At 31.5% G+C, this 25004-nt stretch overlaps 2 protein-coding genes across 2 annotated transcripts; both read right to left on the bottom strand.

Moving 5' to 3' along the window:
• Nucleotides 1–2740: 2740 nt before the first annotated feature.
• Nucleotides 2741–21130, bottom strand: LOC107902239 (probable disease resistance protein At1g61300). Its single transcript, XM_016828454.2, has 2 exons — nucleotides 21075–21130; nucleotides 2741–5723 (listed from the first exon to the last, which is right to left on the bottom strand). Exons 1-2 carry the CDS (start codon nucleotides 21113–21115, stop codon nucleotides 2741–2743), a joined length of 3024 nt encoding a protein of 1007 aa, XP_016683943.2. The 5' UTR covers nucleotides 21116–21130.
• Nucleotides 15320–17951, bottom strand: LOC121216868 (uncharacterized). Its single transcript, XM_041092339.1, has 3 exons — nucleotides 17702–17951; nucleotides 17504–17612; nucleotides 15320–16910 (listed from the first exon to the last, which is right to left on the bottom strand). Exon 3 carries the CDS (start codon nucleotides 16906–16908, stop codon nucleotides 16396–16398), a length of 513 nt encoding a protein of 170 aa, XP_040948273.1. The 5' UTR covers nucleotides 16909–16910; nucleotides 17504–17612; nucleotides 17702–17951; the 3' UTR covers nucleotides 15320–16395.
• Nucleotides 21131–25004: the final 3874 nt, after the last annotated feature.

Below are 25004 nucleotides of genomic sequence, written 5' to 3'. Positions count from 1 at the left end.
TAATTACTAATCTTAAAAAATGAATTAATAATTTTGTTTTGAAACATGCAATTTAATGATTTAATATTTGTGACATTTCTATACGAATGATGACATTTATAAATATTTATACGCTTTTAAAAAGATATGGGTAAACTACATCACAGGTCATCTAATTATTGTACCTTTTCTTTTTGGTCACCAACTATTAATTTATTTTTAATTTGGTCACTCAACTAATTAAGATTTTTTTTTATCCATTTTCGTTAAGTGCCTTAAAACTCTAATCGGAGGGTGATGTGGCAGTTAAAAAATTGATATAACAATAAATTTATCTCCCAACTTTTATATAATATATCAATTTGATCATAATTTTAAAAAACTAAATTTCAAAGTTTATAAATCAAGTGTGCTAGGTGGAAGTGGCTGAAAAGGAGGGTTGGAACCCATTATTAGTTGGATAAACAACTGGGTTTATTAGGCTTTTTCAGGTCATTTTCTGTAAAAGAGTTAGGGGCAGCCTGCTCTGAAGTTTGAGCTTGAGATTCTAACAATGGAATTGGGATTTCAAGCAGTGGACGAAAGCAATTAGTTGTTGCTTTGCTGTTGAAGATATTGAAGAAAGTTCCAAGAGATAACCTTGTCCTTGCGCAGCAGCTACCCCATTTTTCTTCTCGCCTGTTTTGTGTATTATTCTGCAATCACCCATTCTTCCTGCAAAATAACACCATTTCAATCTTATACTATTGAGTATTTGACAATTCAGTGTTGCATGCTCATGCTTTTAGCCTTTTCAAATCTTGTTTAATCAGTGCATGAACAATAAACATGCAACTAGTGAGCGAAATGAAGGCCGTCACATCAGAAATTACTCCACTGTTTCATCATATTATTGTTATTATTAGCATTCAGCTGAAAAGAATATGTCAACCCAGAAATCATACAAACAGAATATATCTACTACTATTTAACGATAAATTAGGTTCAAATAAGAAAAAAGAGAAGTTTTTTTTTTTTTTTTGTTTGAAGAAGGGTGGAGGAGGATATGGAGGCAACCATAGTAGTGACCGTGGGGAAGCAGAAAAGGTAGGTAAAATTTGATGATGAAATAGAGATCATTTGTAATTTTGAAGATTATTTTTTTAAAATTATGCCAAACTGATATAATATTTAAAAGTTAAAGAGCAAATTTTTTTATTATACTAATTATTTGAATTGGTCACTATCGCATTAACCCACTAACTGATTGTTGACATGACATTCATTTTTTTACTCTATAATTAATCCAAAACACTAACAAAGCCTCAAAGGTAAATTTATTTGAAAGCGGATTCCTTTGGTTTTTTTCATTTGTTCTTAAAGATTGAGTTTTTCCCTTCCTGGATCCCATACTGAGTCCATGAAGAAGTCAGTTTCTACTCAATCCTTTCCCAAGCTTGTTACCATTTTAGCTTCCTTGTTGCTTCTCTTTCACCTTGTCTTAGCTATTGACTATGTTCTAACCAAGAAGATTCTTGGCGAAAAATCTGAGCTATACAATAACGATAAGTGGAAATGGACTCTGGATATCGGATCCAAGTTCCTCGTCAGAACTAAAAAATCTGTCATATCCCCAGTCGCCATGCAAGATTCGACGATAGCCGTAGGTCCTTACATGACGGCTTGTGTCTTTCACTCCAACTTCACCTATAGTTTCCCAATAGTATCCACTTGGAAGTTTGCCGTTTGTATTTCTACACTAATTTGTACGATAGTCAAAACACAACCAACACTCTTTGTACACCATTGTGATGAAACGTAGTTCTTATGGTGCAGTGAGGAGCAATAGAGATGGAAAGCAGGGGATGAGTGGCGACAAGGATATGTGGTTCTTATGCTGCAAATAAACAAAAACAAATGTTTTGGGCTAATAGAAAAATCCCTAGCTTTAGTCAAAAGTAAAAAAAAATGTCATGTCAATGTCTAATTCAAGCAATTATTTTAATTAAAGTGACTAAATTGATAAAAAAATAAAGTGACCAAAATAGAAATAATGTTGTTTTAGAATAACCTACGGTGTAGTTTATCCAATAAATTATACTATAAAGGTAGTAATAATTTGATATTATATTTTAATTCCATTTTAAATCTAATTTTTTTTAAAATTAATTTTAGTAATTTATTTTTAATTTGAAATATTTTAATATTAATCAATTATAAATGTTAAGAAAAATAATTTCACTTTACGATCAATACAAACATATCTAATTAAGATTATGCCAATAGATCAATATAAGTAAAGAGTACTATAATTTTAAATAATAGAATTGAGGTATTAAAGAATGTGATGTTTTAGATTTAAATTTCAACATGTACATATATATTTTAAAATTTTATGTAAAAAATAAAAATATTCTCAAAATAATATTTGTTATTTTATGAAAATAATATTAAAATTCAATTAACGAATTACATCAATTCAATTAAGAACATATAAAGATTTTTTATATAATATTTGAATTTAATTGTTTTATATAAAAATACAAATAAAATAATTTGTTATTAAAATGGAAAAGGAGTCAATTATTATGGTGGCTGCTCAATTCCTCAATGCTCCATCATTCCTTTTATTCCCGCCTTTTTTTGCACCATCCTCCGCGCTGCTACTCTCTTCTACTTCTTTGGCGGCAATGGAGGCAGCATCATCTTATAACAAAAATAAAATATAACATGAAATGGTTTTAAAATTCAGAAATTAGATTTATAAATTAAATAAAATAAACTAAGCTATAAATGGTTCATACCTTCCATCCTTCCAAAGGGGTTGAAGAACATTTTTAAAGTTTGGATGGTCATCCCACTCCAACCATTCCCACCATTCTTTCCATGACCTGATGGTAAGAGAAGGTGGAGCATATGCAAATGGCTGCCCATTGCCAACAAGGGGAACAAATGGAGGAATTCTCTTCAGTTTATAACAGTCTCCAGCAACTTGGATAACTTGGAGAGAATCGCAAACCATCACTCCACTTTTGCTGCATATGCTCGTCAAATTTGGTAATCTCCACAATTTCAACTTTCTCAATTTAGGAAGATGGAATTTGATTAATGCATCACTCCCTTTTTCTTCAACTTCTGATGTTGGTGCTCCCAATATTTCTGCTACCTTATCACAGTGTGACACTGATATTACTTCCAGGTTTTGGAGGTTTGGAAGCAACCAATGTGGAAGCAACGTCTTCATACTTGAGCAGCTGTCTATCGTAATTTCCTTAAGATGGGAAAAGGCGGCAGACGGAGCCAATGTTGATGTTGTTGCTGGACCAATTCCTTCATCTTTCATAATAAGGGCACTCAACTTTGGTAGCTCACTAAGATCCAACATCTCGAGGCTCTGAAATGGATGAGCGGAAGAAGAGGCAAAAGAGGACAGGGAAACAACACACTCTATCCCTTCACACCACCAAACCCTCAAGCCAATCGCATTTTTGAAGGAAGAATTATCATTGACTAAGCTTCTTAAATTGTGGCACTTTAAAATATTCAACTGTTGAATTTCAATTGGGTGCATAATTAACTCACCTTCCCAATCATGGAATCCTCCAATTGTTACTGTTTTATCTCTTGTAGCACGCATAAAAGATGAGCCCAGCTGTAAATCGTACTTGATGAGATTTTTCTTACTTTGTTGCATTGAGGAGATGAACTTACTGAATTCACTGACGTCTTCGAAATGTCCGGTTAAGTTCTCCAACTTCTTCAATGGTTCCATCTCCTCTGCTTTTAGACTGGTTCTTTTATTGTCCTTATGAAAACCCAAGTGCTGAAGGTGAACGAGTTTTGGTAAAAGTCCAGCGGGTATCTCTTTCAGAGTGAACACTTGAACATCAAGATATCTTAGCTTTATCAGCATATCCATGCCTTCTGGTACTTCCTCAATTCTAGTCCAACTTAGATCCAACTTCTTCAATTCTTGAAGCATCGAAAGACATGGCAGAGCTCTTAATTCATAACAGCCAGAAAGCAACAATGTTGTGAGGTTCTTTAGTTCAGAGATGGAATTTGGTAAACTTTTGATCTTCGTAGAGGACAAATTGAGAACACTAAGACAAGGCATGTTTATGAAGAAAGAATTTGAGATCTTCTTTATAGGGTTCTCCTGCAATAACAAGGTTGTGAGAAGTTGACATTTTGTGGGCAGCACATCTATGGAAATTTCTGATATGGAGTTATACATCAGTGACACTTTCTCAATATCCGGACTCCATTGCTCCTTTTCTGGTAACTCTTCTAATTGCAAACCTGCTTGTATCATACATCGAGGATTCATTCTTGTGATCGACAATGCCATCTCTCTCACTGCATCATGCATCTTTACGCAAGGTTGACCATTTACATTGGTAGTATTTTCCAACAAGCAATTCTCTTCTAACTTCTTCAAAATAACATGGCCCTTTTCTTTCATTTCTTGTCTTGTACCCATATCATCTATGAATCCCTCTTCAATCCAGCACTCAATTAGCCCATACTTCCAAATTTGAAAATCTTCAGGATATAATGCGCAATGTAAGAAACAATGCTTCATTTTCTCGTCTTTTAAGTGATTGAAGCTAACTTTCAAACTCTCGATCACTTTATCTTCCGCTTCTTTCACTTTCCCTATTCTCTCTTTCAATTCCCTGAGTGCATTTTTCCAAATAAGAGGGTCCTCTTCTCCTTTCAATGTACCAGCTACGACAACAATTGTAAGAGGTAGACCCGCACATTCTTCAACAACGGGCCTCAAAATTGGCATTAAAGTTTGATTTTGCACTATGTTCGGGCCAACTTTACTCAAGAATAGTGTCAATGCCTGTTGTCCTGAAAGGGGCTTCACTTTTATCACCTTACAACCCATAAACTTACAGACATGCTCCGAACGGGTTGTCAACACCAACTTGCAGCCATTGCTGTCACTCGGCTCGGGGATCCCAACTTCTTCTCGAGAGAATTCATCCCACACATCATCTAGGATTAGAACATGCTTTCCTGCGTTCTTCAGCATTTCTGACAAGATTGCTGCTCGTCTTAGCTTGTCTCCTTCTCTAGGCCAATCTTCGTTCAACTTCAAAGCAGCTGCAATATCATCTTGTACCTTCATGACATTGAACTCCTTTGATATGGTAACCCAGATTACCCTTTCGAATCTTTGTTCTTTCAAAAGATCATTGTGGATGTGCTTCATGATAGTGGTTTTACCCACACCGCCCATCCCCCAAACCCCAATCTCTTTTACCTCCTCTTGCATCAAACATGCCCAAATCTCTTTTCTTGCAGCTTCCTCCCCAACTAGTTCTGATGTTGGCAGTGGCAACCCACCACTTGGACCATCCATGGCAAGACCTTCAGAGGCATTAGGAGCTTTATCAAGAAATTCCTTCATTTCTCGAGTCTTTTCATCAACCAGCTTCCCGTTGCAAGCACGACAGAGATACCTTCCGTTACTGGCTTTGTTTTCAACAAATTGTGCTTCCCTAATCATCTCTTTCACAGCTTTCAACCAAATTTCAACTCCCTTCTTCGGTATCTTCCCCAGAGGACGAAAAAGCTCAGCTTTCAATTGCAGCTCTATTTCTTCCATTTTGCAATTCAATTCTTCTCTGATCCTGTTGAAGTTTCTCACATAATCGTTCAGCTTTCTGTGATATTGCAAATATTTACAAACAGGAGTTCCGAGACAATTTGCAATGCCGACAACAGGCTCTACGTACTCCATTGCTATGTCCCTGCAATGCAATCATATATAACAGTAGCAGAGAATGAAAATCTGTGAATGAATTGGATATTTTATGAAGTATTGATATGTCAGTGTAAGCATGAAAAGGGAAACATGAATGCAAGTTTCAAGCAATGGCGTTTATTAGATGGAGCTATGGATGGGTGGCAGACAGAAACATGATGAAATTCTGGTCACCAGAATCAAGCTCTCGATGTATATAAAATGCTAGATTCAAGTGTGCAGCAGTTCATTACACAATATTAAGAGTTAAAATGTTGACAGATTTCAACGTTATATTGCTTCTGGGTAGCTATTTTTGTATTAATTTCAATCTAGAGTAGATTATGACTGCTGATCATCTTATCTTAAAATCTAAAACTGTTGATAATCAGTAGAGGAAATCATTGCTTCAGATCTTATTACCTGACTTAGTGGCTGAAAGTGTTGAGAGAATAGAACTGAAAATGAAGCAGTGAAGTTCACTTCTTCCTTGGCTGTCTTACAAAGCTAGCTGATAAGAGTAGCAGATAATCAGAAAGAATCATTGCAAAGTCATGAATCGAGCAAAGAAAAGCATGTGATGGATTAAGCAAATGAAAGAAAATTAGCTTGACAGGATGCTTGAAATGTTGTGGTAGACCTTGGAGATCAAAACAAAATCATTGAAGATGGCAATAAATAATATTTAATAAAAATAATAGTTGGCAGGGTATCAGAATGTTACAACCTGAAATTAAATATACAAGTAAAGGAGCTGCGTTAGGTATAGTTATTGGCACCCCATTACTAAATGATTTGCATTGTTGAAGTTGTCAGTATTGAATATACAACTTGAAATTAAATATACAAGTCAATGAGTTGAATTAGGGTGTGACTTTAAATTTGAAACTTACTCTCTGGTTTTATATTATGTGTAAATTGTACTTGAATATTTCATCTATATGTTTAGCTGTGAATTGAAAAATTATGTGAATATTAGCTATTATGAACAAGTATAAGGTGCAAAATGTAACTTTGTTTTGTTTTCAATTTGTTATTGTATTTTATTAAATCATAGTTTTCTTTATTTTTCATACAATTTAGTTATTCAACAACTTCAAGATTTTATTTTTCTAGAAATCTTATCTACATTTTTCTATTCTATAAATATTTTGAGCTTTTTTAATAATATTTTATACACAATCAGAGTCAAATTGACAAAAAAATATAAGAACTGATGACTAGAATTATTATTATACCAACTAAAACAAGTGCCACTTAATAGTTGGGTGTCAAAAAGAAAATAATTTCTAAAACATTAGTGATCAAATTGTAACATATTTTAGTTAAGTGACCAAAATAAAAACTTAATCATAGTTGAATTTTACCCTAAATTCTTTTAAAAATTTTACCAAAAATACTATTTTATTTACAAAGTAAGATATATGTTTATGAGGGTGTTTTCATCATTTTATATTTTTTTATAAATCAATAAAAATTTACCCATAATGATATTTGAACTAGGGGACACCATGCATATAAAGCTTTTTCATTTACATTAGTTATAATGTTTTCATTTGAAACTTTAATAACTTTATTTGTGTTCTAAATTTTTATATATTTGTATATGTAAATCATGTCATTGATTTAGCGTCACAAATGAACATGACACCAACTCAGTATTGAAGACAAAACAATGATAAACATTTGTATTCATTTAATATTCATGTGTTTTTGTGTTTAAATTTTGTTTCACTCTCAATTTAATCTAATTTTTATTTTAATATCATACATATTTCATGTGTTATTATTAATTAGTTCCGAATCATACTCTTCATTATTTATTGTATGTTCTTTTTACCAACAAATATGTGTTCTAAATACGTGATTTTCACACTCATATGCGTGTGATAAGATTTCTAGTGTTATTAAAACCTTTTTAAAAAATTGTAATTATTAGACTTCTTGATATACTCTTAAAAATAATCTAAAATTTTTTCAAGCCTAATCCATTTTTAGCCCAGCTCAGTCAACCCAGAAATGTTTATTTGAGAGTTCAAAAAATAATAAAATATTAAAAAACATTTTTATATTCTTAATTAAATTTAAAATTTAAAAATATTTTTTATTATTTAAATTGAATTCTAGTTGAAACAGCTCGTGACATAAAAACCTTGTCTAAGCCCAACTCAACCATGGAAGAAGAAACACATTTTGTTTTTACAATTTAGGTTCTGAAAAATAATTTAAATGTAATTAAAACTTGAAATGAGTTTGAAAAAAAATTGTGGTATATTTTGTAATCTTTTGACAAGGAAAAAAAAGACATCCGGGTTGATTTTATAAGTCTTTGTAATATCAATCCTAGATGTTCTTCAAGAGCATGAAACTGAACTTTTTTATTTCGTTTTGTTTCTTTATTGTTATTGGATTCTATTGAATGATATTTTCTTTATTTCTCATACATTTTAGTTCTTCAACAACATATTCAAGATTTTATTTTTCTAGAATTTTATATACATTTTTCTATTTTATAAATGATTTTAATTTTTTTATATAAAATCAGGGTCAAATTGATCAATATATATATATATATATATTGAGGACAAAAATTGTAACGCCACAAACCTGGTTTATACTTTATGGTCGAATCTAGAGGAATTACATTAACTTGTCTAAAAACCCAAAAAATAAATTTGAAATTGTGTGTTTTGACAATATTAATTCTGGCAAATCGCTTTTCAATTTTTAAGAAAATAATCATTAAAACTATTTATTTTGTTATAGAAAAACACTTAAGTGATTACTTTATTTTGCAGTGAAAATTTTAGAGTACTAAAATTTGAAAACCATGACTTAATTTGTAAAACACAAAATCTTGTAGTTTTAAGTAATAATTACTAAATCCAACTAAGCAAAGCAAAATCCAGAAAAAGATTTACAACCCCCAAAAAAATCAGAATGTCCAGAATAATTTAAAAACATGAACCATCATACTTAAATAATTGAGAACTCAATCTGATCTCCTGCACGTCATCTGGTCCTAAATATGTTGATTAATTGAGAAGTTAGAAACATTGGGTGAGCTTATAGGCTCTATAACACCCCAAACCCGGCCTAGACGTTATGGCCAAATCTGGAGATGTTACTACAATTTATTTGAAAATCCAAAATCCGTTCGACTTATAAAACAATGCTAGCTCTTATTAAGTAAAATCCGAGTTTATTTGGGGAAAATATCCTTCTTAACCATTTCGATAAATTTGTCGATTATTTACTCGTAAAACACTTACGTTTGCAGCGAAAATTTTTAGTTGAGTTCGATTTTGAAAACACGGTTTGTTGCTATGTAATTTAACATTTTGTAGATCAAATTTAAACCAACCAAAAACGTTTAAATAAATAAATAAAATGAAAATAAACCTAAACTTAAAAACAGTCCAAAAACAATTCAAAACCAACATAGAATAAACCAAATTAAAATAACAAATATACCAAGAAGATAATTAACCGAGCTCCAGTCACACCTACCCACCTAAATCTAAGGATTGCCTAAGAATAAGAGAAACTGAGAGTGAGCTTACAAGCTCAATGTGTAACTTATAAGAGTTAAAATATTAGATTTAATTTTCAAACATGCTTTTGGAAGTCAATTAGACATATATCATATACAGAAACAGAATCAGAACATATCAGGTGTAGATTACAATCCTACTCCGATCCGTTACGCACCATCTCCGACCATCCCTACACACCATATAGGGTATTAAATAACCATCAAACCCTACACACCACTTAGTGTCGATATAAAACTTTTCAAAGTATTCGCAGCCTAACTGCCAGATCATTAGGTGATTCATCGCCAAATGCAGAAATATGTGTGGCTAAGCCACCAAATAAGGCAAATGAATTAAACTCCCACACTTCCTCCGTAAACACAAATCTCATCCTAATGCACATGCAGAATTAACAAATGTCAGAAATGTACATGTCATAACATTTGTGTTCTAAGTTTTTATATATTTGTGTATGTAAATAATGTTATTGATTTAGCATCACCAACTCGGGATTGAAGACAAAACAATGATAAACATTTGTATTCATTTAGTATTCTTAATATGATGTATTTTTGTGTTTAGATTTTGTTTTACTCTCAATTTAATCTAATTTTTATTTTAATATCATACATATTTCACGTGTTATTATTAATTAGTTCCAAATTATACTTTTCAGTATTCATTGTATGTTATTTTTAAACACAGTCTGTGTTATAAATACGTGATTTTCACATGCATATGTGTGTGATAAGATTTCTAGTGTTATTAAGACCTTTCAAAAAAAAATTGTAATTGTTAGACACCTTGATATACTCTTATAAATAATCTAAAATTTTTTCAAGCCTAACCCATTTTTAGCCTAGCTTGGTCACTCCAAAAGTCCATTTGAGAGTTCAGAAAATAATAAAATATTAAAAACATTTTTATATTTTTAATTAAATTTAAATTTTAAAAATATCTTTTATTATTTAAATTGAATTCAAGTTGTAACGGGTCAAGACATAAAAACCTTTTCCAAGCCCAACTCGACCATGGAAGAAGAAACATAATTTGTTTTTACAAATTGGGTTATGAAAAATATTTTAAATATAATTAAATTTTGAATTGAATTTGAAAAAAATTTTGTGGTATATTTTGTAATCTTTTGACTAAAAAAAATGACATCCGGGTCGATTTCATAAATCTTTGTAATGCCGGTTCTAAATGTTCTTCAAGAGCATGAAACTCAACTAGATAATATTACTAATTTGGTTTCGAGAAACGTTGAGGAAGTATGTAATGGTCTAACTTTTTTATTGTATTATGTGCCTAGTTTGTTATTGGATTCTATTGAATGATACTTTTCTTTATTTCTCATACAATTTAGTTCTTCAGCAACATATTCAAGATTTTCTTTTTCTAAAATTTTACGTACATTTTTCTATTTTATAAATGATTTTGAGTTTTTTTATAATTTTTATATAAAATTAGGGTCAATTTGGTAAAAATATAAAAATTAAGGACTAAAATTGTAACATCCCAAACCCGACCTAGACGTTATGACCAAATTTGGAGGAATTACATTAACTTATTTAAAAACCTAGAAATTGAATTTGAAATCGTGTGTTTTGGCAATATTAATTCTGGCAAATCACTTTCTAGTTTTTAAGAAAACATTCGTTAAAACTATTTATTTTATTATAGAAAAACACTTAAATGATTACTTTATTTTGCAGCAGAAATTTCAAAGTATTAAATTTCGAAAATCGTGACTTAATTTGCAAAACACAAAACTTTGTAGTTTTAAGTAATAATTACTAAATTCAACTAAGCAAACCCAAACGTAAAAGCAAAATACAGAAACAGATTTACAACCCCCCAAAAAATCTAGAAAGTCCAGAATAATTTAAAAACATGAACCATCATACTTAAATAACTGAGAACCCAATATGAGCTTCTGCACGTCGTTTGGTCCTTAGTATGCCGATTATCTGAAAAGCCAAAGAACTTGGGTGAGCTTATAGGCTTAGTGTGTAACTCAACCCAAACAGGCAGAATAGACTCAAATACAGTAACAGTTACATAAATAGAGACAATTCAATTACATATATAATTTCAATTTCAGATATAGATGCAATCTCATATATAAAATCAGATGCCGATACAAATACAGATGCAAATACAGACACAGAAATAGATCCTACACCTATCCACTACACACCATCTCCATCCCACCAATACACACCAAATAGGACTATAAGAGCCCATCCATCCGTCACACCAATAAGTGAGCGTATATCACTTTTTAGAATAGCGTAGTCATAGTCAAGCTGCCATAAATAATGCGATATTCTGCCAAAATCAATAAATGAGTTCAATCCACCATATTAGATATGAGGTTAAACCACAAATTAAGTTATATTAAACCACAAATTAAGTTATCTCGAGTTGCTCGACAACGATGGCTTATAAATATTAGTATGCAGTTAAACTGCCAAATACCTCCTCCATCACATCATCATACCACCCCAATGCACATATCAAAACATTTTACATACTTAGATGCACATAAATGAATCATGCTTAAATAGATTCTCAAATTACAGATCAGAAGCATAAATTATACCATAGACATACTCTCAAATGTTACACGTACAATGTCAATATTGAATAATATGCTTTCAAAAACCACATTAACAGAAACAAAATATCAAATTTCGTATCCAGAATGCATACATAACACATTTCAGAACCTAAGAAGTGACTAATTTTAAATTGCACTTCAAAAATGACCCTGACAGAATTTTACGAAAAATGGCCCCACACGGCCTGGCACACAGCCTGACACACATGGCCCAAATAACCCAGCCCGTATGACCCACATAACTTGGCACACGGCTGTGTGACGTCGATAGTGGGTTTTTTGACATCTTGCCGTTCGCTATTTTTTGATTTTTCCGTTACACACCTGCTCAATTTTCGATGTTAACACCAATACGAGGATTCCAGTACCTAAATCGACATTTTAGAATGTAAGAATTATTAGTAATATGCTAAATCCAAGTTACTAATTCGATCACAAATGCTAAACACTTAGCCTAAACAACCGAATCAACCTCAAGTTGAAAACTTTAATCACTTACCCTTGCAAGAACAACAGCCCTTTCCCGCACTTAAACCGCTGGAGACAATTCACGAGTCTGTCGATCTTCTCCTAACAACACATTACAAAGATCAAACTTGAATCCATCAATCACTTGAAAGATTAAACCAACACCACATTTATATAAAACAAATAACCAACACTTACCCGAAGGAATTACAGAGATTCAACAACGTACCAATATAATAACACAAAAGAAAATAGTAGAGCAAAGATGAGAAAGGAAGGCTCCAAAACTACTAAAGCAAAAAGAAAATAGAAATCAGTAGATGGAAGAAGAAAAGGGAAAAGAAAACGTGAACAATGTGGCAAGAAGTGGACGACAGAATGAGGCGAATTTTGGGGAAAGTTTGTAGGAAAATGGAAAACTTCCACACTCAATTTGATTAGCTATCCTTATAAAAAAAATTTCTTAGAGTTTAAAAACAAAAATAATTTCACTTTACACACATAAGATTCAAACACAAGACCTCTAAGTAAACTAAAGCCTTACCACTAAACTAGTAAACTCATTCTAATTATCAATTGAGCAAAAATAATATATAAGCTAGATGTTCAGAGATGAAAGTTAGGACAAAAATAATGAAAATTTAAGGGAAAAGATTTGAACACAAGACCTTAAACACATCCAAAGCACTTAACCACTGAACCAAATCAATTTACTTAACATAATTTTCACAATCTTAACTCAAAAATAGGACGTCACCACTCTTGGTTTGACAAACCCAATTTCTACGAACTTGGTTTTTGGGATGTGACAAAAATTGTTATCATATCAGCTAAAGTAAGCGCCACTTAACAGTCGGGTGACCAAATTTTTTTTCTAGAAACATTAGTGACTAAATTGTATCTTATTTTAGTTAAGTGATCAAAATGAAAATTGACCCTTTTTTGAGTGACTAATGGTGTAGTTTACCCTAAATTCTTTTAAAAACTTTGGTTTAAATTTTTTTTTATGTTATTAGAAGATTTCAAACAGTAAAAATTTAATATAAAATTTTTAATTACTAGACTCCTTGATATTATTATTCTCTTAAAAAAATCTAAAATTTTCAAGTCCAAACCCATTTTCAACCCAACTCGATCTACCTAAACAGTTCGTTTCAATGTTCAAAAAAAAAAAAAGAAGCATATTTTTATAATTAAATTTAAATTTTAAAAATAATTTTTTTATTTAAATTAAATTTGAGTTGGACCGACCCAAATTATAAAAACCTTTATCTATATACACCCGACTCTGGTCAAGGGCCCATGGATGGGTCTATAGTAAACTATTATCCCATATTTTAAACTTAAAATTTGAAGCCTATGTATGCTGTTTATTATAAAATTTAAAGTTTATTTTTAAAAAAATAATAAAATAAAAGTTAGTGTTGAATGTGGTAAAGGACCATTATAATATTTAATTTCGACATCATATCAAAATAAGTTTATAATTAATTTTATATGTATTATATAAATTATTTTCTAAAATAAATATTTTAGAAGGCTATTTTGACACATAAATATATATACATGTATATTAAGATAAAATCATGTTAATTTTTAAGGAAGAATAAGAATATGTTTATTTATGGGGGAAATAAATCTTTATAGTCATTTTAGTATAATTTTAATATTTCATGATTGATTCTTTCACCGATGCCACCTTTCAAGGTAGATTGACAATGTTTTGAAAAGTTGGTCATTTCCAAAGAGGAATCTGATTAGCATTACTTTGGTAGACTAGAATTTCATATGGTCCATGTGTCCTTCGCTCCAACTATTCAAAACAGCTCAATATCCAATTCCGTATTTATTTAAGCAACCTTTCTTTCATTCCTTTCACTTGAAACTCAAAATGAAATTACTTTCTTTAGATTCTCTTTATAGCAATGCCTTCCAACTCCTACTTAAAATTATCTTTCAAACTATTAACTTTAAAGAAATTCTTGTAATGGCAATCAAACATTTTTTCCAGTTTATGCACAATTTTACAATTAACAAAAATACCGATAAATATCTTTGATTCTAACACCGAATTATCTTCAATGCACCTAATACATTCCATGACTGTAAACTTGTACATCATATTTTCTCTATCATACAAAAGTAGGGGTTGATATTGGTAATTTATGTCTTGTTTGCAACATATCTTGCCTCTTTGATGCTAGAGAATTTAGCAAAGTCAAAATTGCACCCTTTAGCTGTCAACTTGCTTGATAGGAATATATATATATCATATCTTTGGGAAACATATGTGAGTCATCTTTGATGGATCTTTGATCCCAAATTATTTAAAAAAGACAAGATAGTAGGATTGATTAGTTGTCTCTCAAATCACCATTTCAAAATAAATAATCCTTTTATTATAGTTCATTTAGACCATATCAAATGTTTTCAATTTATTTTGCTACTCTTTTTATATTATTTAAGTTTTTATCATATCAATTGATAATATCTTATTTATCGTTTACAGTATAAATCATATCTTCTCGTAAATTAATTCTCTTCTGATTTTGAAGTTGGTGTCTATAAATAAAAATGAAATAATATTATAAGAACATTAATGAAATAATACAACCAATTGAATAGTTAATTTTAATATAAATTGATTATCATTTAACTGAATTCTTAAATATTTTTTAATTAACATGGAGAATATTTTTAAAAATTAGTGAATATTTTAATTTAATAAAATCAATTACAAATTGAATAGTTAATTTTAAAAATTAATTTTATAGTGTAAAATTTAAATTTCTAACAAATTGGTTTGTTTTTAACATAGAGGCTGATGTGGCCGTTAGCTATTTAACGGTCAACATTAACCTCTGACATGACGGTCCAAATGAATTTAGATACTAACAAAACATTATTTTTCTCTTATATACCACATCAGTAAATGGCTTTAAAATTACTAAAAGAACAATAAAAAAACCCCTAAATATACACGAACACAAATTTCATATTCAAACCGATACAATTGCAAAAATCAATAACCACAAACATAGAATTGAGAACACAATCTACAGTACCTTAAAAACTTAAGTCTTGTTCGAAAACCATAAAATCCCATATTGAACATAAATCCATGAAACACAATGCTTTCCTTGCCATCAAAATTTTCTCAAGAAAATCAATGAAGGATCTGAGATGAAGCGTAGTTATTGATGAGAGCCAAAACATTGCTCGTCAATTGTGTAATCTTAATAATTCGTTTCCTCACCATCATCTTTGCATACCCATTCATAGCCCTGCTTAAGAATCCATCCATGCAAGTATCTTCATTCGTCAGAGCAGCATTAACCTAGGTTTGAAGATCACTCATAAGCACAAAGTTGGAGCATCTGATATGAAAAAAATTTTACGTATAGATTTTTGGAGCTATTTGATAGAGTCTTCAATTAGTTCGATGCAATCCGCATGGCAGAAGTGACCCGAGGTGTTAAACATGCGTTCTGGCGACTTTTTGCATGAACCTAGATGTAGATTTCTTGGCTTTGAAGGTGATGAGGAGGGCGGTGTGAGAAATCCCCAAAATCTCCAAAATTAAAAACCCTAAACAAAAATTCCCAAAATCAAAACCCTTACCCAAAATCCCCAAATTAAACCACCCAAAACCCAAAATCCCAAAATCGACAACCCTAAACAATTTATGGTGATCTTAGAAATAAATGCAAAAGAAAATAAATATTTATTTTTAAAACAGCTCAACCTCAAAAGACGAAACACACAAACATGATAAATAATCTCCACGAAAGGAATTTATACGTGCACCTGGTGTCGAGAAAGTTAGATTTAGGAAAACACTAAAATTTTTAGAAACTCTTCAAATGCAGCAAAAGAATCTTCCATCTAAATCAAGAAAAAAACTGGAAAGTGAAAATTGAACAAACAAACTGTACAGAAATCGGTTTGCAAATGATATGCCATGGATTCAATAAAGAAATAAAAGGATTTGAAGAGAGAAACTTACCGATTAAGAAAACAGAGAATTAGCAATGATCTATTTTAATACTTTTTTATGCCCATCCCCAAACCCCACTCTTGCTCACCTCCTCCTGCATCAAACATGCCCAAATCTCATTTCTGACAGCTTCTTCTCCAACTAGTTCTGATGTTGGCAGTAGCAACCCAGCACTTGGACCATCCATTGCAAGACCTTCAGAGGCATTAGGAGCGTTATCAAGAAATTCCTTCATTTCTCGAGTCGTTTCATCAACCAGCTTCCCGTTGCAAGTACGACAGAGATATCTCCCGTTACTGACTTTGTTTTCAACAACTTGTGCTTCCCTAATCATCTCTTTCACAGTTTTCAACCAATTTTCAACTCCCTTCTTCGGTATCTTCCCCAGAGGACGAAGAAGCTCTGCTTTCAATTGCAACTCTATATATTCCATTTTGCAATTCAACTCATCTCTCATCCTCTTGAAGTTTCTCACACAATCATTGAGCTTTCTGTGATACAGCAAGTATTTATAAGCCGGAGTTCCGAGACAATTTGCAATGCCAAGAACAGGCTCTACGTACTCCATTGCTATGTCCATGCAAATATAACAGTAGCAGAGAATGAAAATCTGTGAATGTATTGGCTTTTTGATATGTCAGTGTAAGCATGAGTGCAAGTTTGAAGCAATGGCGTTTATTAGATGGAGCCATGGATGGGTGGCAGACAGAAACATGATGAAATTTGTATATCCAGAATTAACCTCTCAATGTATACAAAATGCTGGATTCAAGTGTGCAACAGAATATTAAGAGGTAAAATGTTCAACAGTTTGGGATTTCAACATTATATTGCTTCTGGGTAGCTCTCTTGGTATTAATTTCTAACTATATTATTATTTTTTAAATCTTAATGTTTCCAGAAATTTTACATGGAAATTAAAAAATATTATGTCTTTTTACAATACTTTCCTAACTTTTATTGGAAATAAAACTATGATCATAGTTTTGTCTCACCTTAAATCATTTTGATTAATATAAATATTTTAATAATAAATATTTAGAAGGTTATTTTGGGAAGTGTATATATATATATATACTAGAGAAGAATATATAAGAGAATAGAAGGAATGGCAAGAGAGGGAAAATGTTTAAAAAGGGGAGACAGTTTGATTTCTTATTTACCTTTGCCCCTCAGTCTCCATGTTCTTCCATCATTCCTTTTCTCCTCTCTTTTGCACTATCCTCCCCCCTACTTCTTTCCCACCAACCCTTTTATCTTTCTCTTCAACATCTTCACAAATATACTTCAAATTTAATTAATATGGAGAAATTAGATTTATCAAAATAAAAAAAATAAACTAAACCATAAATGGTTCATACCTCTTATCCTCAACGGGGGTTGAAGCGAAGAACATTTTTAAAGTTTGGATGGTCATCCCACTCCAACGATTCCCACCATGCTGTGCTTGAGAAGATGGTAAGAGAAGGTGGAGCATATGCAAATGGCTGCCCATTGCCAACAAGAGGAACAAATGGAGGAATTCTCTTCAGTTTATAACAGTCTCCAGCAACTTGGATAAGTTGGAGAGAATCACAAACCATCACTCCACTTTTGCTGTATATGCTCTTCAAATTTGGTAATTCCCAGAATGACAGCACTCTCAGTTTAGGAAGATGGAATTTGATTAATGCATCACTCCCTTTTTCTTCAACTTCTGATGTTGCTGCTCCCAATATTTCTACTAGCTGACTACAAGCATCCACATCTATTTCTTCCAGGTTTTGGAGGTTTGGAAGCAACCAATGTGGAAGCAGCGTCTTCATACTTGAGCAGTTCACTATCATAATTTCCTTGAGATGGGAAAAGGTGGCAGACGGAGCCAATGTTGATGTTGTTGCTGAACCAATTCATGCATCATTCATAATAAGGGCACTCAGCTTTGGCAGATCACGAAGATACAACACCTCGAGGCTCTGAAATAGATGAGCGGAAGAAGAGGCAAAAGAGGACAGGGAAACAACACACTCTATCCCTTCACACCCCCAAATCCTACAAACCCTCAAGTCAATCGCATTTTTGAAGGAAGAATCATCATCGACTAAGTTTCTGAAATAGTCGCACCTTATAATAGTCAAATCTCGAATTTCAATTGGGTGCATAATTAACTCACCTTCCCAATTCTGGACTCCTCCAATTGTTACTTTTTTCTCCCTTCCAATACACACATTATATGAGCCCACCTGTAAAAAGTACTTGATGAGATTTTTCTTACTTTGTTGCATTGAGGAGATGAACTTATTGAATTCACTGATGTCTTCGAAATGTCCGGTTAAGTACTCCAACTTCTTCAATGGTTCCATCTCCTCTGCTTTTAGACTTGTTTTTTCATTGTTCTCATGAAAACCCAAGTGCTGAAGGTGAACGAGTTTTGGTAAAAGTCCCGCGGGTATCTCTTTCAGAGTGCGCACTCTAAGATCAAGATATCTTAGCTTTATCAGCATATCCATTCCTTCAGGGACTTCCTCAATTTTAGTCCCAGAAAGATCCAACTTTTTCAATTCTTGAAGCATCGAAAGACATGGCAGATCTCTTAATTCTTCACAACCACAAAGCAACAATGTTGTGAGGTTCTTTAGTTCAGAGATGGAATTTGGTAAACTTTTGATCTTCGTAGAGGACAAATTGAGAACACTAAGACAAGGCATGTTTGTGAAGAAAGAACTTGAGATCTTCTTTATAGGGTTCTCCTGCAATATCGAGGATTCATTCTTGTGATCGACAATGCCATGTCTCTCACTGCATCATGCATTTTCACTGTTACACTCGAGACCTTTTCCAACAAGCAATTATCTTCTAATTTCTTCAAAATAACATGGCCCTTATCTTTCGTTTCTTGTCTTGTACTCATGTCATCTATGAATCCCTCTTCAATCCAGCTATCAATTAGCCCATGCTTTTCAATTCCAAAATCTTCGGGATATAATGCACAATGTAAGAAACAATGCTTCATTTTCTCGTCTTTTAAGTGATTGAAGCTAACTTTCAAACTCTCGATCACTTTATCTTCCCCTTCTTGCACTTTCCCTATTCTCTCTTTCAATTCCCTTAGTGTATTTTTCCAAATAAGAGGGTCATCTTCTCCTCTCAATGTACCAGCTATGACGACAATTGTAAGAGGTAGACCCGCACATTCTTCAACAACGAGCCTCAAAATTGGCATTAAAGTTTGATTTTGCACTATGTTCGGGCCAACTTTACTCAAGAATAGTGTCAATGCCTGTTGTGCTGAAAGGGGCTTCACTTTTATCACCGTGCAGCCCATATACTTAAAGACATGCTCCGAACGGGTTGTCAACACCAACTTGCAGCCATTGCTGTCACTCGGCTCAGGGATCCCAACTTCTTCTAGAGAGACTTCATCCCACACATCATCTAGGATTAGAACATGCTTTCCTACTTTCTTCAGAATTTCTGACAAGATTGCAGCTCGTCTGAGCTTGTCTCCTTCTCTAGGCCAATCTTCCTTCAACTTCAAAGCAGCTGCAATATCATCTTGTACCTTCATTACATTGAACTCCTTTGATATGGTAACCCAGATTACCCTTTCGAATCTTTGTTGCTTTAAAAGATCATTGTGGATGTGCTTCATGATAGTGGTTTTACCTACACCGCCCATCCCCCAAACCCCAATCTTGCTCACCTTCTCCTGCATCAAACATGCCCAAATCTCATTTCTGACAGCTTCCTCTCCAACTAGTTCTGATGTTGGCAGCGGCAACCCAGCACTTGGACCATCTATGGCAAGACCTTCAGAGGCATTAGGAGCTTTATCAAGAAATCCCTTCATTTCTCCAGTCTTCTCATCAACCAGCTTCCCGTTGCAAGCACGACAGAGATATCTCCCGTTTCTGACTTTATTTTCCACATCCTGTGCTTCCGCAATCATCTCATTCGCATCTTTCAACCAATTTTCAACTCCCTACTTTGGTATCTTCCTCCCAGGAGAAAGAAGCTCTGCTTTCAATTGCAGCTCTATATCTTCCATTTTGCAATTCAATTCATCTCTGATCCTCTTGAAGCTTCTCACATAATCGTTCAGCTTTCTGTGATATTGCAAATATTTACAAACAGGAGTTCCGAGACAAGTTGCAATGCCGGCAACAGGCTCTACGTATTCCATTGCTATGTCCCTGCAATGCAATCATATATAACAGTAGCAGAGAATGAAAATCTGCGAATGAATTGGATATATCATGAAGTATTGTCAGTGTAAGCATGAATGCAAGTTTCAAGCAATGGCGTTTATTAGATGGAGCTATGGATGGGTGGCAGACAGAAACATGATGAAATTCTGGTCACTAGAATTAAGCTCTCGATGTATATAAAATGCTAGATTCAAGTGTGCACCAGTTCATTACAGAATATGAAGAGTTAAAATGTTAACAGTTTGAGATTTCAACATTATATTGCTTCTGGGTAGCTCTTTCTGTATTAATTTCAATCTAGAGTAGATTATGTGTGCTGATCATCTTGTCTTAAAATCTAAAACTGTTGATAATCAGTAGAGGAAATCATTGCCTCAAATCCTATTACCTGACTTAGTGGCTGAAAAGTGTTGAGAGATTAGAACTGAAAATGAAGCAGTGAAGTTCACGTCCTTGACAATCTTACAAAGCTAGCTGCTATAACAGTAGCAGATAATCAAAAGCAAAGAAAAGCATGTCATGAATTAAGGAAATGAAAGAAAATTACGTTGACTGGATGCTTGAAAATTTGTGATAGACCTTGGACATCGAAACAAATTAAAAGCAGTGAAGAAGAGATAAGAAGAAACTGAAGATAAAAACAGGCAAATTATGAAGTTTCTTTTAGCTTTTTCTTTGCTGTCTGCCATTACAGATATTCTTTTTATCAATTTTATTTACGGGCACCATATAAAATTATAATTATAAAATTTTTAAAAAAATATTTACTATATATAAATTATAATTATTAGTTAAATTTACACTTTATTAGATATATATGAGCCAAAGAAAATTACTATCAATAGTGATAACTGTTATGCCAGACATAATTTGACCTGAATTAATTGGTAAGAAGCCTTTCTGATTTTGGTGTTGAAGAAGAATAAAAACAAAATAATAAATAATGACGGTTTACAAAGAAATTAACCCTATTTAAGATTTTGTGCCGCTACACTGTCACACAACACTCTTATAGCTTATTTTCAACAGCCAACCAAAATGAGATATTTACATATCAAGTCCTTGAATATATTAGGTCATCACATTTTAATCTAGTACTACTAATATGCCAGGTGACACTAGCAGAACATTGTACCAAATGCCTTATTTTTGTAATTAAGCTATATTCCATACCATTTTCATAAGTAATTATTTTTTATATGATTTGGGTAAAAAATCCCTATGTTAAATAATCTATATTTTTCTATCTTATAAATAATTTTGAGTTTTTTTAATACAAAATCAGGGTCAAATTTTCATTTTACCAAAAAAAAGCTACAGTATTAGTCACTAAACTATGGGCATTTTTGTTTTGGTCACTTAATTAAAAAAGTTACAATTTCATCACTAATGTTTTTGAAATTTTTTTTATCTCTCAAATGTTAAGTGACACTTTTTTAATTGATATAATAACAATTTTAATCCTCAAATTTTATACTTTCAGTCAATTTGATCTTGATAATGTATAAAATGGTAAAAAATTAAAATTATTTTTAAAATTTTAGAACATTATAAAATAAAAAATTAAATAAAAGTAGATAAAAATTTCAAAAATAAATAAAGTGAGAGAAAATGAGAGATAATTGTTTTTAAGCCGTACAAAATTTCTCTATATTATCTGTATCGAAATATCCAATACACAATCCTTAGTAAAAAAGGTAGAAAAAACATTAAGCAAAATTATTTATTCTCTGTTTCTTGACATAACTTTTACGTTATAAATTTTTTTCCTAAATATAATTTATTTTTATAATTTGAGTTTTGAAAAATAATTTGAATGTAATGAAAAATTGAATTAAGTTTGAAAAAGGAAAGTTTGTTATATATCTTGTATTCTTTTGACTAAAAAATGGCATTAGGGTCAATTTCATAAGCCTTGGTAATATCAGTTCTAGATGTTCTTCAAGGGCATGAAACTTAACTTGATAATATTATTAACTTGGTTTCGAGAAACATTGAGGAAGCTTTTTTTGGTTTTGTTCTGTTTTTAATTTGTTATCGAATTTTATTGAATGATAATTTGCTTTATTTCTCATACAATTTAGTTACTCAACAACATATTCAAGATTTTATTTTTCTAGAATTTTTATAAACATTTTCTATTTTTAAAATTTTGAGTTTTTTTTTATAATTTTATACAAAATCAGAGTCAAATTGATAGAAAATATAAAAAAAAAGATACTAAAATTATTATTATACCAATTAAAACAAGTGCCACTTAACACTCAAGTGATTAAAAAAATAATGTCAAAAATATTAATGACTAAATTGTAATTTTTTTTAGTTAAATGATCAAAGCGAAAACTTACTCATGGTTGAATGACTAATGGTGTAATTTACCTTAAATTGTTTTAAAAATTTTAGTTTAAATTTTTTTAATCTATATTATGTATTAGGCCTTTTACTGACACAGTGTCAACCATCAATTAGTCCGAACACATTAAGAAAATTGCTAAAAAAAAACATTTTATTTGTAAAGTAAGATATATAATTACAAAGGTATATTCATCTTTTCATAAATCAATAAAACTTTATCGATAATAAGATTTAAACTAAAGATATCATGCATGCAAAATATTTTCATTTTCATTTAAGCTAGAGCAATTTTAGTGTTATAGGTCAAGACCATGTTATTTCACACTACCTTGGATTCCACCATCTTTAGCCTCCTTTAAGCTCTAGGGTCCACCATGAAGACTCTGATGATCTAAAACTACGAGTGCAAAGAGAAACAAGACAAAAAGAACCAAAATTGGGAGTCAATTATTAATGGTGGCTGCCACCATATCAGATTAAACTTTTTAGTTGTGGTTTAGGGGTATGATAAGCTACAAAATTAACATATTTTAATCTCATTCTTAATGTGTTTGATAATACTACTAATTTAGTTTTGAGAAATATTTAGGAAACATATAATAATCTAGCTTTTTTTTTATTTTAATTTATTATCTGATGTTATTGAATGACAATTTTCTTTATTTCTCATACAATTTAGTTATGAAACAATATATTCAAGATTTTATTTTTCTAGAATTTTTCTATACATTTTTCTATTTTATAAATAATTGTGAGTTTTTTTTTTGTAATTATATACAAAATCAGAGTCAAATTGACAAAAAATATAAAAATTGAGGACTAAAATTATTATTATACTAACTAAAACAAGTATGACTTAACAATTGGATGACAAAAAAGAAAAACAATTATGAAAGCATTAGTAATCAAATTGTAATTTTTTTTAAGTGATTAAAACGAAAACTTACCTATAGTTGAATGACTGGTGTAGTTTACTCTAAATTCTTTTAAAAATTTTAATTTAAAACTTTTTTTTATCTATACTGTGTTAAAGCTTTTTACTGAGTTGACGTCAACTATCAATTGAGTCCCAGCTCGATAAGAAAATTACCAAAAAAATCATTTTAGGTGGAAAGTGAAATTAGACTTTTCATCACTCCAAAAGCTATTAAAGTGATTAAACAAAATGTCCTTTTAAATTAAAGTATTTTATTTTTTATATATAAAATTTCTCTATAAAAAATATTTATTTCTTATTTAAAAAGATCTTGTTTTAGTGACTTAAATGAAAATATTCGAATACTTCAGTAACAAAATTTTAACTTTTTTTTTAGTTAAGTGAACAACACAAAAGCAACCTATAATTTAGTAACTAATAGGGTAATTTAACCGAAAACAAAACCCAAGTTTAAATAGAACTCCACCTAAGAAACCAAACCCAACTAAAATCGAAGTCTAACTGTAGCTTCGTAGTTTGACTTAGCTAGATGACACGAATGCCATGTAGAATACATTCTTATGACGTCGTACTGGTACTGTTGTTAAACTAGTTAGTCCTTCGTCATTTTCAGAGTAGCGGCGGCTAAGCGGAGAAACTTGTATCGGTGAACTGAATAAGATGGCTTGGACGGCCAAATTTCTGCTTGACGGCCAAATTTCTGCTTCTTTTTAGACAATCATTTTCTCAATCCCGACATTTATGTAAGTCTCATTAAACTATATTTTCATTTTTCTTTTCTTTCATTTTTTTAAAATATTTTTTTTCTTTTCATTTCCGGCTGTTCATGGAAAAATTAGACCTTTGAAAACATGGGTTCATATTTTTGAACCTAAACTGCAAAGCAGAAACTCGAAGTTCAAATATATGCTAAATATACAGAGAAAATGTGTTAACGGTGAATTTTATGCTCCTAATACTTTAAATTCATGTTTCTATACTTAGAAGAGCATTTGGAAGCAAAATGAGTAAAAAATGAGCGAAATAGGGTTACGAGGCATTACCGGACCTATCAGACAACTTACTAATAATTCATAATTAAAATAATGTTCATAGTATAATCTAATAATTATATTCCTATAATGGACTCTCGAAGCCCAAAACATATATTAAAAGTAGAACGGAACTTGTTCGAGTATTTCAATT

The sequence above is a fragment of the Gossypium hirsutum genome, chromosome D05, assembly GCF_007990345.1.
Source record: "Gossypium hirsutum isolate 1008001.06 chromosome D05, Gossypium_hirsutum_v2.1, whole genome shotgun sequence".
NCBI lineage: Eukaryota > Viridiplantae > Streptophyta > Magnoliopsida > Malvales > Malvaceae > Gossypium > Gossypium hirsutum.
This window is presented reverse-complemented; position numbering and strand designations above follow the sequence as displayed.

Coding starts and splice junctions, on each gene's coding strand:
- LOC107902239 (XM_016828454.2), bottom strand. CDS start 21,115: ATGTCCAAGGTCTATCACAAATTTTCAAGCATCCAGTCAAC. Junction 5,724..21,074: donor TTTTCAAGCATCCAGTCAAC/GTAATTTTCTTT, acceptor ATTGCATTGCAG/GGACATAGCAATGGAGTACG.
- LOC121216868 (XM_041092339.1), bottom strand. CDS start 16,908: ATGGAGTACGTAGAGCCTGTTCTTGGCATTGCAAATTGTCTCGGAACT.